At 36.2% G+C, this 14,394-nt stretch overlaps 1 protein-coding gene across 2 annotated transcripts in view; it reads left to right on the top strand.

The window, feature by feature from the left end:
• LOC149798310 (uncharacterized) overlaps positions 1 to 14,394 on the top strand; it is a 238,663-nt gene that overhangs the window by 147,101 nt on the left and 77,168 nt on the right. For both annotated transcript variants that reach the window (XM_089963443.1, XM_089963442.1), the window contains exon 9: positions 13 to 74. In XM_089963443.1, coding sequence (XP_089819569.1) covers positions 13 to 74 — 62 coding nt within the window. The remainder of the gene's footprint in view (positions 1 to 12; positions 75 to 14,394) is intronic.

Here is a 14,394-nt window from a genome sequence, read left to right as displayed (position 1 = left end):
TTGTTTTCTCAGAATTATCGAGAGAAGCTAATCTGTGCAAAGAGACGAAATTCTCACCAGGAGACAAGTGCCAGGTAAGTGATTACATTTAATCAAGTTTACCCTGGTATTGTGATAGACACTGATGCCACTTGTGATAGACACTGATGCCACTTAGCTCTTTAGGCAGGGACCATATAAATACAGTCAAACGGAACCTGTGCTTATATGTGGTTGGCTAAAAAAATGTTGTTCCAAGAATATTGTATCAACGGATGTCAAGTCACTACCAGTCATTAAGTATGTGCTAATAACATCATGTAGATGCAAGTGATGGTCCAGTAGGTGTCAGCCTTGCATCATTATAATGGAACACTATAGCAATCTTGTTATTCTGTGGAAGTCTGTCATTGTCGGAAGCAGACACAAGTGTGAACAAGGCAGTTGTCTATACCTTTCATGTGATTGTCTTTTATAATTTTAATAAATGATAATAGTCCAGATAATAATAATGGCTTGATTTTAAGAGGCCGACTCCTTGAGGCCCTCTTGTGTTCACTGTTTAGTTCCTCCCCATGTTCACACTGAAGCACTGCATGTACCCAAAAGATGTATATAAATACCATGTTCACACCTAAACAATGCACATACACACAGAAGCACATACACAGCACCCATTTTCACCAGTGTCTTCTTTTTGTACTGATAATTTGACAGTATTAAAAAATAAACATGATGGTTTATGTACAGATTTACCCTTCAAATGTTTCCATGATGCGGTAGACACTGAATAATTCACTGTTATATTTCATCCAAGCAACCATATTTTCATGAAAGGATGCAATTTGAGCATGTTTAACTTGGAATATTATTCGAGAGGATTTCATCACCTGGCCTGGCACATAAAACAGAGCCAGGACATCAAACCATTAAATTTACAAATTTTGATCCATAGATTGGTTTCTAAACCAGTAGATTTCTTTTTATCTACGCAAATTGTAAATGTTTTTAGGGGGTTGACAAGAAGCCTTTTTTTGCCATATAAATACATATACATGGATGCAAATTTTACTTGTGTGGGGGTTATATATGCGTAAATACAGTAATTTGGTGACATAAAGGACATTTCAGTGAATTTCAGTCAAAATTCACTGAGATCTCACTGACATTTCAGTCACATTTTTTCTAGGGGTTCAAATTAAGTTAGCTAGCTAGTTAATGTAATGAATTTTTTTTATTTCTTTGAATATATGGAAAAATAATCCGAATAGCTTTGTTAAATTATAAAAATTTTTTTAAAAAAACGTAAAATTTTTTCCTTTGCATTTCTTTTTCTTGTTAATACCCATGTATATTTGACATTTGTACAATTTGTTTAAAGACTTTGCTTGACAAGTTTTACAATCTGACTGCAAAATGTAGGAGCCTGTGTGGTCATTGTTCTTCAGTGCATAAACTGTAAACTTAAAAAGTAAGGTAAAAATCCTCAAGTTTTTCAACTTTACATTTCCATGCCTTTTGCTGCAAAAGCTCGTTTTCTAATTCCATGTCATGAGCAGGATTTTTACGCAAGTGGTGGAATCCTGTTCATAGTCGAGCACCAGGAATCCATACTTAAATTATGTGTCCGGCTTGTGCACAACTGGGTTATGAATTTTTCTTAAACATTCACACGTATTCCTTGTCAAAGATGTGCCATAGCTAGGCAGATTCCTGCTTATGATTTTGTATGGGTAGGGAGCCCTCTAACCAAAGGCAAGCATTCTCATTGCTTGCATATGTGCATTAACATGACTCTGGTTCTTGCCGACGTATGTGGATATGCATCCAAATTGACTGTCTGGGTCAAGGAGCATGTCGTTGGTTAATATCATCTACAGCTGAGTTAAACCTCCATGCCGCTACAGGCAGTGGCAATGGTTCCACTGTTTGATCTTGGCCACCATGTAAGGAATCTTGTATATACCTATGGCAGGTCAAATCCGGGATCCTTCTAAAGGTTTGAATCTCCGCACACAGCCTTCAGATTCTCTTCATAAATCCGATTAAGTTGAGATTTATTTATAGAAGGTTGCACAGTATTAAATTTTGCACAATTTTTGGAGGTTAGCAATTTATTCACTTGCCAGATTTTTTGATGGATGAGCATCTCATTGTTGTCTGCTCTTGACCGATCAGTGACTGCGATGAGAAGGGGTCTGCAGTGATCATGTCCATGATACCAAAGCTTCAAAAAAAGAGCACAGGTGTCAGCAATTCACCTGCAGAACTTCAAAGTTTGTGCAGTAACAAAATAACACAACATTAAATACAGGCCCCGAGTGTCAGAGTGGTCTAAAGCGCTCTGTTAAGGATCACTGCCATCTCACCTGTCTGCATGGGTTCGAGTCTCAGATTCAGCCAATGTGGGTATGTGAGATAGCTTGCCAGTAGCTTCTTGTGGGTCGTTGGTTCTTTCCAGGGATTTTCCCGGGTTCTTCCTCCATTAATACTGGCCACCATGTACAAGCCTATCACATGCTGAAAAATGGTGTTGAACCCTACAGCAACAATAACAACAACATAAAATAGACTTGAAGCTGAAGAATCGGACAAATTCCTCCTGTTGACATGTAGCATAATAATCCAGATGAATATTAAAGTTCAATCGTTGTGACCTGGAAGTTTCAGCACTATATCAAGATGGTAATTTGTAGCAAATGTACAAGCCCTGAAAACACTGTATACTCACATAACTAGTAAAAGTTGAATAAATGATGAGAAGAAAATAAGCAACTGAAGCCACTCTTACTATCCACAATGGTCCTGACCGATCCTGTCTAGCTTCTCAGCTCTGAACTCGCCCACCCTCAGTATCTAATTGGCTGATAAATGATACCAACATTGTGAGCATGTCTGCCAAACTGACATTGCATAATAGGTTTGGTAGGAATCCCTTATTTGTATAGACATCATTTAAATTACATTAAATACAATGTATTGTGATGTGCTATCTTTGGCACTTAAACTGTGTATTGTGATGTGCTACCCATGGCAGGTTAACTGTGTATTGTGATGTGCTACCCATTGCACTTTAACTGTGTATTGTGATGTGCTACCCATGGTAGGTTAACTGTGTATTGTGATGTGCTACCCATGGTAGGTTAACTGTGTATTGTGATGTGCTACCCATGGTAGGTTAACTGTGTTTTGTGATGTGCTACCCATGGTAGGTTAACTGTGTTTTGTGATGTGCTTCCTATGGTAGGTTAACTGTGTATTGTGATGTGCTACCCATGGTAGGTTAACTGTGTTTTGTGATGTGCTACCCATGGTAGGTTAACTGTGTTTTGTGATGTGCTACCCATGGTAGGTTAACTCTGTATTGTGATGTACTACCCATGGCACTTTAACTGTGTATTGTAATGTGCTACCCATGGTAGGTTAACTGTGTATTGTGATGTGCTGTTCATGGCAGGTTAGCTGTGTATTGTGATGTGCTACCCATGGTAGGTTAACTGTGTATTGTGATGTGCTGCTCTTGGCAGGTTAACTCTGTATTGTGATGTGCTACCCATGGTAGGTTAACTGTGTATTGTGATGTGCTGCTCTTGGCAGGTTAACTCTGTATTGTGATGTGCTACCCATGGTAGGTTAACTGTGTATTGTGATGTGCTGCTCATGGCAGGTTAACTCTGTATTGTGATGTGCTGCCCTTGGCAGGTTAACTGTGTTTTGTGATGTGCTGCTCTTGGCAGGTTAACTGTGTTTTGTAATGTGCTACCCATGGTAGGTTAACTGTGTATTGTGATGTGCTACCCATGGCACTTTAACTGTGTATTGTGATATGCTACCCATGGTAGGTTAACTGTGTATTGTGATGTGCTACCCATGGTAGGTTAACTGTGTATTGTGATGTGCTACCCATGGTAGGTTAACTGTGTTTTGTGATGTGCTGCTCATGGCAGGTTAGCTGTGTATTGTGATGTGCTATCTTTGGCACTTTAACTCTGTTTTGTGATGTGCTGCTCATGGCAGGTTAACTATGTATTGTGATGTGCTACCCATGGCACTTTAACTGTGTATTGTGATGTGCTACCCACGGCACTTAAACTGTATTGTGATGTGCAACCCATGGTAGGTTAACTGTGTATTGTGATGTGCTACCCATGGTAGGTTAACTGTGTTTTGTGATGTGCTGCTCGTGGCAGGTTAACTGTGTATTGTGATGTGCTACCCATGGTAGGTTAACTGTGTATTGTGATGTGCTACCTATGGTAGGTTAACTATGTATTGTGATGTGCTACCCATGGTAGGTTAACTGTGTATTGTGATGTGCTGCTCATGGCAGGTTAGCTGTGTATTGTGATGTGCTACCCATGGTAGGTTAACTGTGTATTGTGATGTGCTGCTCATGGCAGGTTAACTCTGTATTGTGATGTGCTACCCATGGTAGGTTAACTGTGTATTGTGATGTGCTGCTCTTGGCAGGTTAACTCTGTATTGTGATGTGCTACCCATGGTAGGTTAACTGTGTATTGTGATGTGCTGCTCATGGCAGGTTAGCTGTGTATTGTGATGTGCTGCCCTTGGCAGGTTAACTATGTATTGTGATGTGCTACCCATGGCAGGTTAGCTGTGTATTGTGATGTGCTACCCTTGGCAGGTTAGCTGTGTATTGTGATGTGCTACCCATGGTAGGTTAACTATGTATTGTGATGTGCTACCCTTGGCAGGTTAGCTGTGTATTGTGATGTGATACCCTTGGCAGGTTAACTCTGTATTGTGATGTGCTACCCATGGTAGGTTAACTGTGTATTGTGATGTGTTACCCTTGGCAGGTTAGCAGTGTGTTGTGGTGTGCTACCCATGGGAGGTTAACTGTGTATTGTGATGTGCTACCCTTGGCAGTTTAACTGTGTATTGTGATGTGCTACCCATGGCAGATTAACTGTGTATTGTGATGTGCTGCGCTACCCATGGTAAGTTAACTGTGTATTGTGATGTGCAACCCATGGCAGGTTAGCTGTGTATTGTGATGTGCTACCCATGGCAGGTTAACTGTGTATTGTGGTGTGCAACCCATGCCAGGTTAGCTGTGTATTGTGATGTGCTACCCATGGTAGGTTAACTGTGTATTGTGATGTGCTGCCTATGGCAGATTAAATGTGTATTGTGATGTGCTACGCTACCCATGGCAGGTTAACTGTGTATTGTGAAGTGCTACCTATGGCAGGTTAGCTGTGTATTGTGATGTACAACCCATGGCAGGTTAGCTGTGTATTGTGATGTGCAACCTATGGCAGGTTAGCTGTGTATTGTGATGTGCTACCCATGGTAGGTTAACTGTATTGTGCATGTGAAGGAGTATAGAAATTGGTGTGAACTATATACAGTACTGCAGTTTTGCCTGTCACCTGAGGCTTCACCTGTATTGGCTATCAATGTAACTAATGATGCATGAACAATATTTGTACTGTAATGGTGGTCACTCCAAAGTTAAATGACCTGTGATTTTCACCCAGTAAAATTGGTTTCAGTGGATGAACAATGATAATGTCTTGTCAGCAGATACAAAATTAAATGAAAATGTGGGTAACATCTGGTTTTTATCAACTCGTTACTATTTTACTGCTTTTTTGACATCTGAAGAATGTTCTTTGTTCTAATTTTATGTCTTTTATATCCTGTCACAGCAGGTAGGTGGGTGGGTGGATCATTTGGTAGATAATATTTTTGTATGTGATTTCACAGTAAAAGTTGAAAATGTGAATACAGAAAACTGGCAGCTTAAATCTTTAGTTACAATATCACTTTAGTCAGATGTAATTCTTGGCATGATAATGTTAACAATGGCAACAGGAGACTGGTGAAGCTGAAGTGTGGTATATAATCATTAATAACCCTTCTGGTTTACCTGACAGGGGCCCCTGTCTCCTCTTTTTATTATCCATTTTTGGAATGAACATAGAATTTGTGAATAATATTTTTATTTGTTCCTTCAGCTTGGTACTCTGACTTGGCAGCATATAGCTAGGATTTCCAGATTGGCTAATATTTGGCCACAATGGTTGACTCCAAGTGAGGCACTTTACTCCATATTTGCCCTGCATGATGTAACCTTTCAGATGTTAATATGATATAAAAACCAATTAATCATTCCGGAAAAATTGGATTAGTGTAAGGGCCTGTGGAGTTCCTTGACTGCTAAATGTTGCTTGTTCAAAAATATTTTTAAGAACAATATTACAATGGTTAAAAAATTATGGTAATGAAAATCAGAGACAAAAGTAAATTAGTTCAAGATTGAAATTAGACAAGTTTAATGCTGATTTTTTTCTGCATTTATTGTTAACTGTTCAGTGCCAAATCTCAGAGCATTAAACACATAAAAATCAAGATTAAAATCTTGACAGAAAAAGGGGAGGCATCTGGATCTACCACAGGTGCAAGCACATTTACATTTGAATATTAGGAAAGATAATGCTAATTACATAGATGAAAGGAAAAGTTTGGTATTCAATAGTTATTACAGCATACCTTCCTGAAAATGATGTCCATGGGAGTTGGACTGATAGTGTATACCACCTTAGTGAAACCTTATTATAATGAAGTATACTGAATATGCAAGTTGACCAGTACATAATGATAAAGGATTTATGGCCATACCTGCTTTGCAAGAGTAACCGTATTGTAACCCTGTAGTCAGGGTGTGTTGTAGTAATAATGTATTCACTGTCTTTTGGAGTTGGGAACTGGGTACCAACTGTTTTGCTCCATAGTGATTATTTAGATTTGTATTTTTCTCGGAATACACTCCTTCCTTTCTTAAATATGACAGTAAATTACCCACTCCACTTGAATGATTTCTGATTGGAGACCCTGGGAAAATGTTAGTGTGTATAATGAACAACACCTTTTTCAGTTTCACGCAGTAAATGGTGACTGCTTTCCCATTCAGCTTAGTCACTGAGCTTGTAAAACTAAATTGTACTTCTCCTATTCATTTCATGGGTGTAACACTGTGTATACGTTTGTGTGTATCTATATATCCTAAAAACAAGCCACACCTGATAGTTATAAAGCAAATTTATTTAAAATTGAGACTATTAACTTGTCTCGCTATTAAATAATGGGCACGATGTCTATAAATGGAATGTGAGATGTTGATTGAAAACAAGTTGTTGCTTTTGAAAGATTATTTATGTTCAGGTTTGTATATAAATATATAATCTCAGACCGTTGATCATCATTTTCTTGATGATGTGTACAGAAAATAATTCAGAATAGACGCATTGCACTGGTTTATAAAGGACATTCAATAGGCAGCTCATTCCCACTGAAGCATTTCACTTGTGAATGTCATACCTGGGATTAAATTGCGTTTATAATGAATGCGAATTGTAGATGTATCTGCATTGATTCATATGGATACATCTGTGATGAGGTGATTAGATGGTAAGTTCCAATTTTGTGTGCACATGTTAACGTTTACCAGAATCAATCTACCTTGAGGCCTTCTGTTATAACTATGATATGCACAGTGTATACAGCATAATGTGACAACAATATACTTGACCTAAAGAATGAATTGCACATCAAAGTGGTATAGTTGCCAGTCCAAATTCCCTCAGAGAGGGCAGGAAAACAAAAAACGTACTCTACAATGAGAAAATATTTTAGGGGCTTGAGTAATCATGTAAAGTTCAGACAAAAAGCAACTGCCCTCCCAAGATGATTCATTCTTATAAAGAAATACATGTACTTAACACATTTGCTTATAAAGAAATACATGTACTTAACACATTTGCATATAAAGAAATACATGTACTTAACACATTTTATATGCTAGTAAATAACTAAAACATTACACACGTGCTTTTTTTTCTAAATTTTTTGACAGAGTTCACCCTTTATTATAAAAGGTTCTTACATTTTTAGAAATATTGCTGATCCACAATCAAATATGGCAGCTGTAACTAAAAATAGACAATAGAGCTTTATATGACTGCACCATAACTTAGTCCAAGTTTGACCAAATATGATGGAAAGTGTTTGGGCACACGGCACACGCAGATTTGAGCACAATACAACTTGTGCGGGGAAAAAAAATCTTAATTAAATTTGATGGATTATTCTGGCAAGAAATTACTTGTGACTTGTTACAGAATCTGTCATCAAATTAATTGCAATTATTAAAAGTTTCCTTTCATATTACTTCTCAAAACCTAAACATAATTTTACCAAATTTGACAGAAAGCATCTCAGTATGAAGTTCTTGTGTTCTGTACATAAAATAATGCTGATCCACTAGGGATGTTATCCATTTTAGATATTTTCAGAATTGTGCTAAATGTTTTGTGTGAAAACTCCACATTCTAAAAAGACAAAATGCCAAAAAATAAAAATGGGGATAGGGTGACTAAAATTTTTTACACCTGCTTCTCAGTGTAAAAAAAAACATATGGGCCAACAAAAATGTTGCATGTCTCTCAGCCAACAAACCTTGTTTCTCATTGCTGACCTTAGCACACACACACACACACACACACACACCCATGGTTAAAAGAAAGAGAAAAGACAAATAAATTAAAATGATTTCCTGAAATTGATTTGTGCATCTAATCGGGCCAGTTTTGCCCAGTACTTTAAGCAATTAGTACATTATATATATAGATGCATACATACACACATACACACACCGTAATTTTAAAAACCAGTGCAATCGAAAATTTGGAAGCGGGTGGAGGTGGGGGGCTTGGTAACAAAAACAAGTTAATTTGACTTTAAATGGGTGATGAATGATGACAAACAGCTATATGAAAACTGGAATGTTTATGATTCAAAGTTTTTAAACTAAAAATGTATGAATTTAATAATCTGGAATTGGGATTTAGTGGTACACACTATGTATTCTCATTGTACCTTAACTGTTACCGTGTACAGGTATAAATACTTTTTAAAAAGTTTTCAAAAGCATTAGATTTCAGATATTAAACCGTATGTGTGGTATACTGCCTTTGAAATGGTATTTTTGGCCTACTGTTACTAGAATAGCGTATGGCTATGTATAAACTTTAAGAAGGGTGCAATATGTTTGTTTTGAGTTATGATGATTTTGACAGCCATGACCTCCATTTTGGACAGTCTGCTTATATTCTGAAAGACTGATACTTGCATCTGCATTCTTGTGAGTTGGCATTTCTGATCCTTGTTTAATGTGAATATTGTTACTAAAAAATAAATACAGCCTAACTGATCAATTTTTCAAAAAAGGTCAGAGGAATTTGAGCAAATTTCACAAAAGGACTTTCATGATTATTCTATATCAAGCAATAAAAATTTAAAAAACAAAAAACAAACAATGGCCATTTGAATTTGTAAAGTGTCCTAGAGAAAATTGAATGGATTAAGTATATTGTAATGTTGATTTTGGAGTAAAAGAAGTGCAGTTTCAATTGGTCTTAAAAAAATTCAGTATTTACTATCTGTTGTACATCTGCAGATTTGTCCTGCAAGATGTCTGCCATTCCTAAAAGTATATAAAATCTATTAGATGTCAAAAAGCAGCTTGGTAACCCAGATTGCTTTGATAACTGCATTTGGCTTTGTGATAGATTCCAGCCAGGTAAGCATTCTCAGGCTCTTATGGGTCTCTTGTTGTTTAATGGTTAGGATTTATGACCCAATTTGTATGGCACAACATAATGTGTACGTGTGCAATTTTGGATTTTTAACATAGCTTTTTAACAATGTTTCTGTTGTTTTGCTATGTCTGCAGTGTGGCAGTTTATAGTGATGTCTAGCACTGGCGCATCTTGCCAATGACATGTAACATGTCTCTCCCAGTCAGGACAATCAGTCCTTACGCTAACCTCTTAATGATGAGTTCCAAGTGAGGCAGCTGTTAGTATCATTTTTCTAAGTCTTTGGGAGGACTTAACATGTTTTCGAAACTGCAACCTACCGCTTCTGATGCAGAAGCCATAACCACTAGGCCATCAGAACAGAAACTATGCTTTGTAATTATAACTGCTAGTAATATGTAGATTGTTACAACGAAATGATCATGAATAATTCATGAACTGGCATGAACTGTTCTTGAACGGTTCATGAAAGTTCATCAAAAGGTTCATGAAATTATGAATTCATGAACAGTTCATAAAAGTTCACAAATTGGATCGTCATCATTCATGAACAAAGTTTCTCAATGATTCATGACTTCATGAACAGTACTTCTATAAAAAAATTTAATTACCTGACAAGGTCACAAATACCTATTTCATCCTGAATCATAAAATATATAACCTTAGATGTGGGGGTTTTAATACAGTATAAAATGCAACATATTATCTTAAAAACAGTATTTAATTTCTGATAATTTTTAATATGCAACAAAGAACATGTAAACTGACAAGCAATATTATTTTTTTAACTCTTAGCAACACTTTTTGTATGTTCTGTAATTTTTCTTTGAAGTTTTTTCAAGAGATATTGGGGCAGTTGTGTGCAATCAACTGTTGAAGCATATTTCATCGTCATGGGGCTGTCTTTCAGCTGGGGTTTCTGTTCTGACCTGTCTCTTAACTCTTTTGTGAAGATGTTCAGGGCTTATAATTTAATCAGATCTTGCACATTTTCACTACTGAATGTCTCCATCTGCAACTTAAGCTGTTCATCCGATTACTGTTTGGATCTTTAACATTGTTGCAGCAATCACAACTTAATGTCTCTTCTATCTTGGCCATAGGATCCTCCAGTTTTCAAATTTTCCTCCTTAACCTACAAACTTCATCCTCTAATAATTCTACTTTTCTGCTGTCAGGTCTGAAAGAAAGGTAAAGTTAGTTAATTACAGATAATCTCTGATCAACATTGTTTTTAGCTTTTAGCACATTATCATTGTACCCCACTTAATTTATTGGAATAATTATGATCCAACTCAAAAATTATTTAATCCCTTTCAATACACAACTTTCTGAGCAATTATATTATTGCAGAATTTTGTCATTACAGTAGTACCCCTCTTATAAGGCCACCCCAAATGCAGCAGGGAGGTGGCCTTATAATGAGGGTGGCCTTTCTAGAGGAGGATGACAAATGCGAATAGTAAATACATATGAAGAAAATCACAAATACATTTAACATTTTCATTAAAAAATCACATGCATGTTGTGAAATAAATGTAAAATGAACTGTGTCATCATTTTCAAAAGAATGCTGTGAATAACCATTGATATAGTTTTAAAACTGTCTTTATAATTATGTTACAGATCACATCATCTGTCACGGTAAGTCTAAAACACAAACCAGTCTCGTCACAATTAAAAATATCCTTGCTGTCATATCCCCTGCATGTATCGTTTAGTCTTTTGTTCCAATCTTCGACAACTTCATTATTAAGATCAGCTGATTCTCCACTAAGGACAGAACACTTAATATTGTGTCGCACTTGAAATCTGTGCAACAATCCGTTACTTGCGGTAAAGTCGTCATATCCCAATTCAACTGACAAAATTGTTGCTTTTTCTTGTCATTCAAATCAGGATACAAAACGTCTCCTGGCTCAAACAATCTTCCTTTCACGTCCATTTCACCTTCCCACTTCTGTAGAATTGTTTCATTATCTTTCACGATATTGTTCATCTGAGTCTTTCCGACATCAGTTTTCTGCAAGGATCATCGAAAAAAAAAAACCCTTTTCAGTCAGGTGAATTAATTTCACTTTCTCAGCTAAACTGAGAATTTTTCTTTTCCTCGATGACATGTTGATCTTTTTGCAGTAAGATGTTCATGTTGCTAACTACAGTACTAATAAAACAATTTTGTATGCATCTAAACAAATTGCCGTTTGTTTTTAAAGGAAGTGATCTTGTCACGTGATTCATTAGTCGCAGTCTGGTACCTTATTGTTTTTATACATTTCTTTACACTAAGTGAGAGAAGCCAAAACGACTTCGATATGTATCATTAACATCACGCAGATTTGACCTCGCGGCCGCTAGGATTCGTAATTTTGACAATTATTGTCAGTAGTAATAGTCACTAATTATCAAAGTGAACAAGCTCAACATCTTACTAAGGGAAGCCATAAAGGCTATCAAACCATTTTCCTGCTGACTTGGGTTGTACATTGATACTGCCACTTCTCAGCTGTTACTACTGTTCAATAATTGTAATCTTAATAATTATCAGAGTGATTAAACCGGACACCTTATGATAACACAGCAGTAAGGCTAATTGGATTACATGTACTTGCCCGTTTGTATGGATTAAAATTTGAGTCTTTTTCGGTTTTTATGGAATAAATTTGGCTTCTCGTGAGGCGTAAATGATATAATATTAACCTTAGTGGTACATGTACTTTACTCAACACATCTTTCAGTAACGAAAACCTGACATCGGGAAACAGAAATCGGATTACTTAACACACGTTATGAATAAAATACTGGTTCTGGATACATATTCAAATAAAATGCGGCCGCTTGTGAGGGGTAAATTTTATATTATTGCACTAATATGCTGGCTGCTGGTCGTGTTAGCCGGGTGGCCTTTCGCGAGGGGTACTTTTGAACACAAACTCATCGGTGCCAACGGATTCTGGCCATAAGGAGCAGGTGGCCACTGGTCAGGGGGCTGTTCAAGAGGGGGACCACTGTAGTTTTATATTAATTGAAACTTTCTAGCCATAGGTATAGTCACATGAGTCGGATGTTTTAATCAATAAAATATGACCAATATTTTTGACAACATCGTTATAACCTTATCTGTGTGTGTGTGTGTGTGTATATATATATATATATATATATATATATATATATATATATATATATTACAGATAATGGTTATTTCATGCTTTCAAATATTTTCGCCATTTTGTATTTTGTATTAATGAAACGTCCACATGTTGCACATAGCCACTTCCAGTTTCATCACGTCGTTATTTGCACCTGTATGTATAGTTTCACACATTAACTATTTTGTTTGTTTGTTTTTGTTTTTTTTTTTTAAATTACCAAATTACATCAGATTATAGAAACAGCGATGTCATGTGAAAAAAAACCCAAAAAAAACCATCTCGAACGTCTCAATTCCTACCGTAGATGTTGTACCGCATCTGGTATCGATATATAAGGGGGTGGGGTATGATAATGTTTAGGGATTCTCAAAACTTTGATCAGCAAGTTTAAATTGGGTCTGAACAAATTCGTGTATCATTAGCTTGGTTATAACTAATATGATGACATAAAAACCAGTATATCCATATAACTTACACTGAAATAATCACGAATGACCAAGAAAAAGATACCGTAATTTTGATCATCCAGGCTGGATCGCTTTTCTGCCTAATTTCGCTTTCACCAAATCATTTCCTTCACATTCTTCATAATCACTTCTCTGCAATTCTGCTTACTTTAAAAATATGATATTGAAAATATTCTCATCTGTCCATTCCACGGAGTCCACGGGTTTTGTTTGAGGTTTTTGCCTAACCGCCTGTGTGCTCTTTCATTTCTGGGGAAAAGGCTGCTCAGCTGTTGAAATCTCGTGCGTATATTGACCAATCATATCAGTCTTTTTTCACAGTCATCCAATCATTATGATCATTGTTTACATATTTTGGTTTTTATGGCAAATTGTCAACCATTGACTAAGTCAATAGAATATGCAATTTATTACAGTAATGGGCAAAAACGTTAGAACAAAGTCATTGAAAGCTTTTTAAAGCAAATACATTTTGTTCATGCTGGCCAGAAAATATTTTCCCATATTAATCCAGCACTATACTCGGTTTAAGTACACAAGTATTGAGTTAAAAGATCTGTATGAACATTTATACATGATATCATTTAAAAAAGAAACAAATATTCACCTTTATTTAAATTTCACTAATATTGTGAGAAGTTTATATGATGAATTTTCATGAACATTTTATGATTATAATGATAGAGATATTTAATATACATTTTTTTATAGAAATATCTTGGTGGTGCATCAATGCAATTAGTAAGTTCATGACATTTCACGAACTACAAAGATATAATAGTTCATAAAAGTTCATCACTGTGTTCATGAACTTCAAGTACACGATTCATCAAAATTCTTGAAGTGTTCATGAACTTTGTTGTGGAACTTTCATGAATATTTGTTCATGAACTCAAATGATGAAATGATCAAGAACGTTCATGAACAATGATTGTTCATGAAGTCATGACTATGTTTTTGTAGGGGCATGTTTCTGATCAGACTAAATTAAACTAACTGAACCAGGAATATATGCTTATACCATTAAGATAAGATCCATTAAGATAAGATTAGCAATGATCTTGCATCTGATCAGCTGAGCTTGTTGCCACTCCGAAGCCATATATCTGATCCGATTTTATCAACCATGAAATGTGGGCATGCGTTATAAATATTTTGGATGGGATCAAT

Source organism: Sinohyriopsis cumingii, chromosome 6 (assembly GCF_028554795.1).
Source record: "Sinohyriopsis cumingii isolate HCF-2022 chromosome 6, ASM2855479v2, whole genome shotgun sequence".
Classification (NCBI taxonomy): domain Eukaryota; kingdom Metazoa; phylum Mollusca; class Bivalvia; order Unionida; family Unionidae; genus Sinohyriopsis; species Sinohyriopsis cumingii.
Note: the sequence above shows the minus strand (reverse complement) of the source record. Positions and strands in the feature narration are given on the sequence as shown.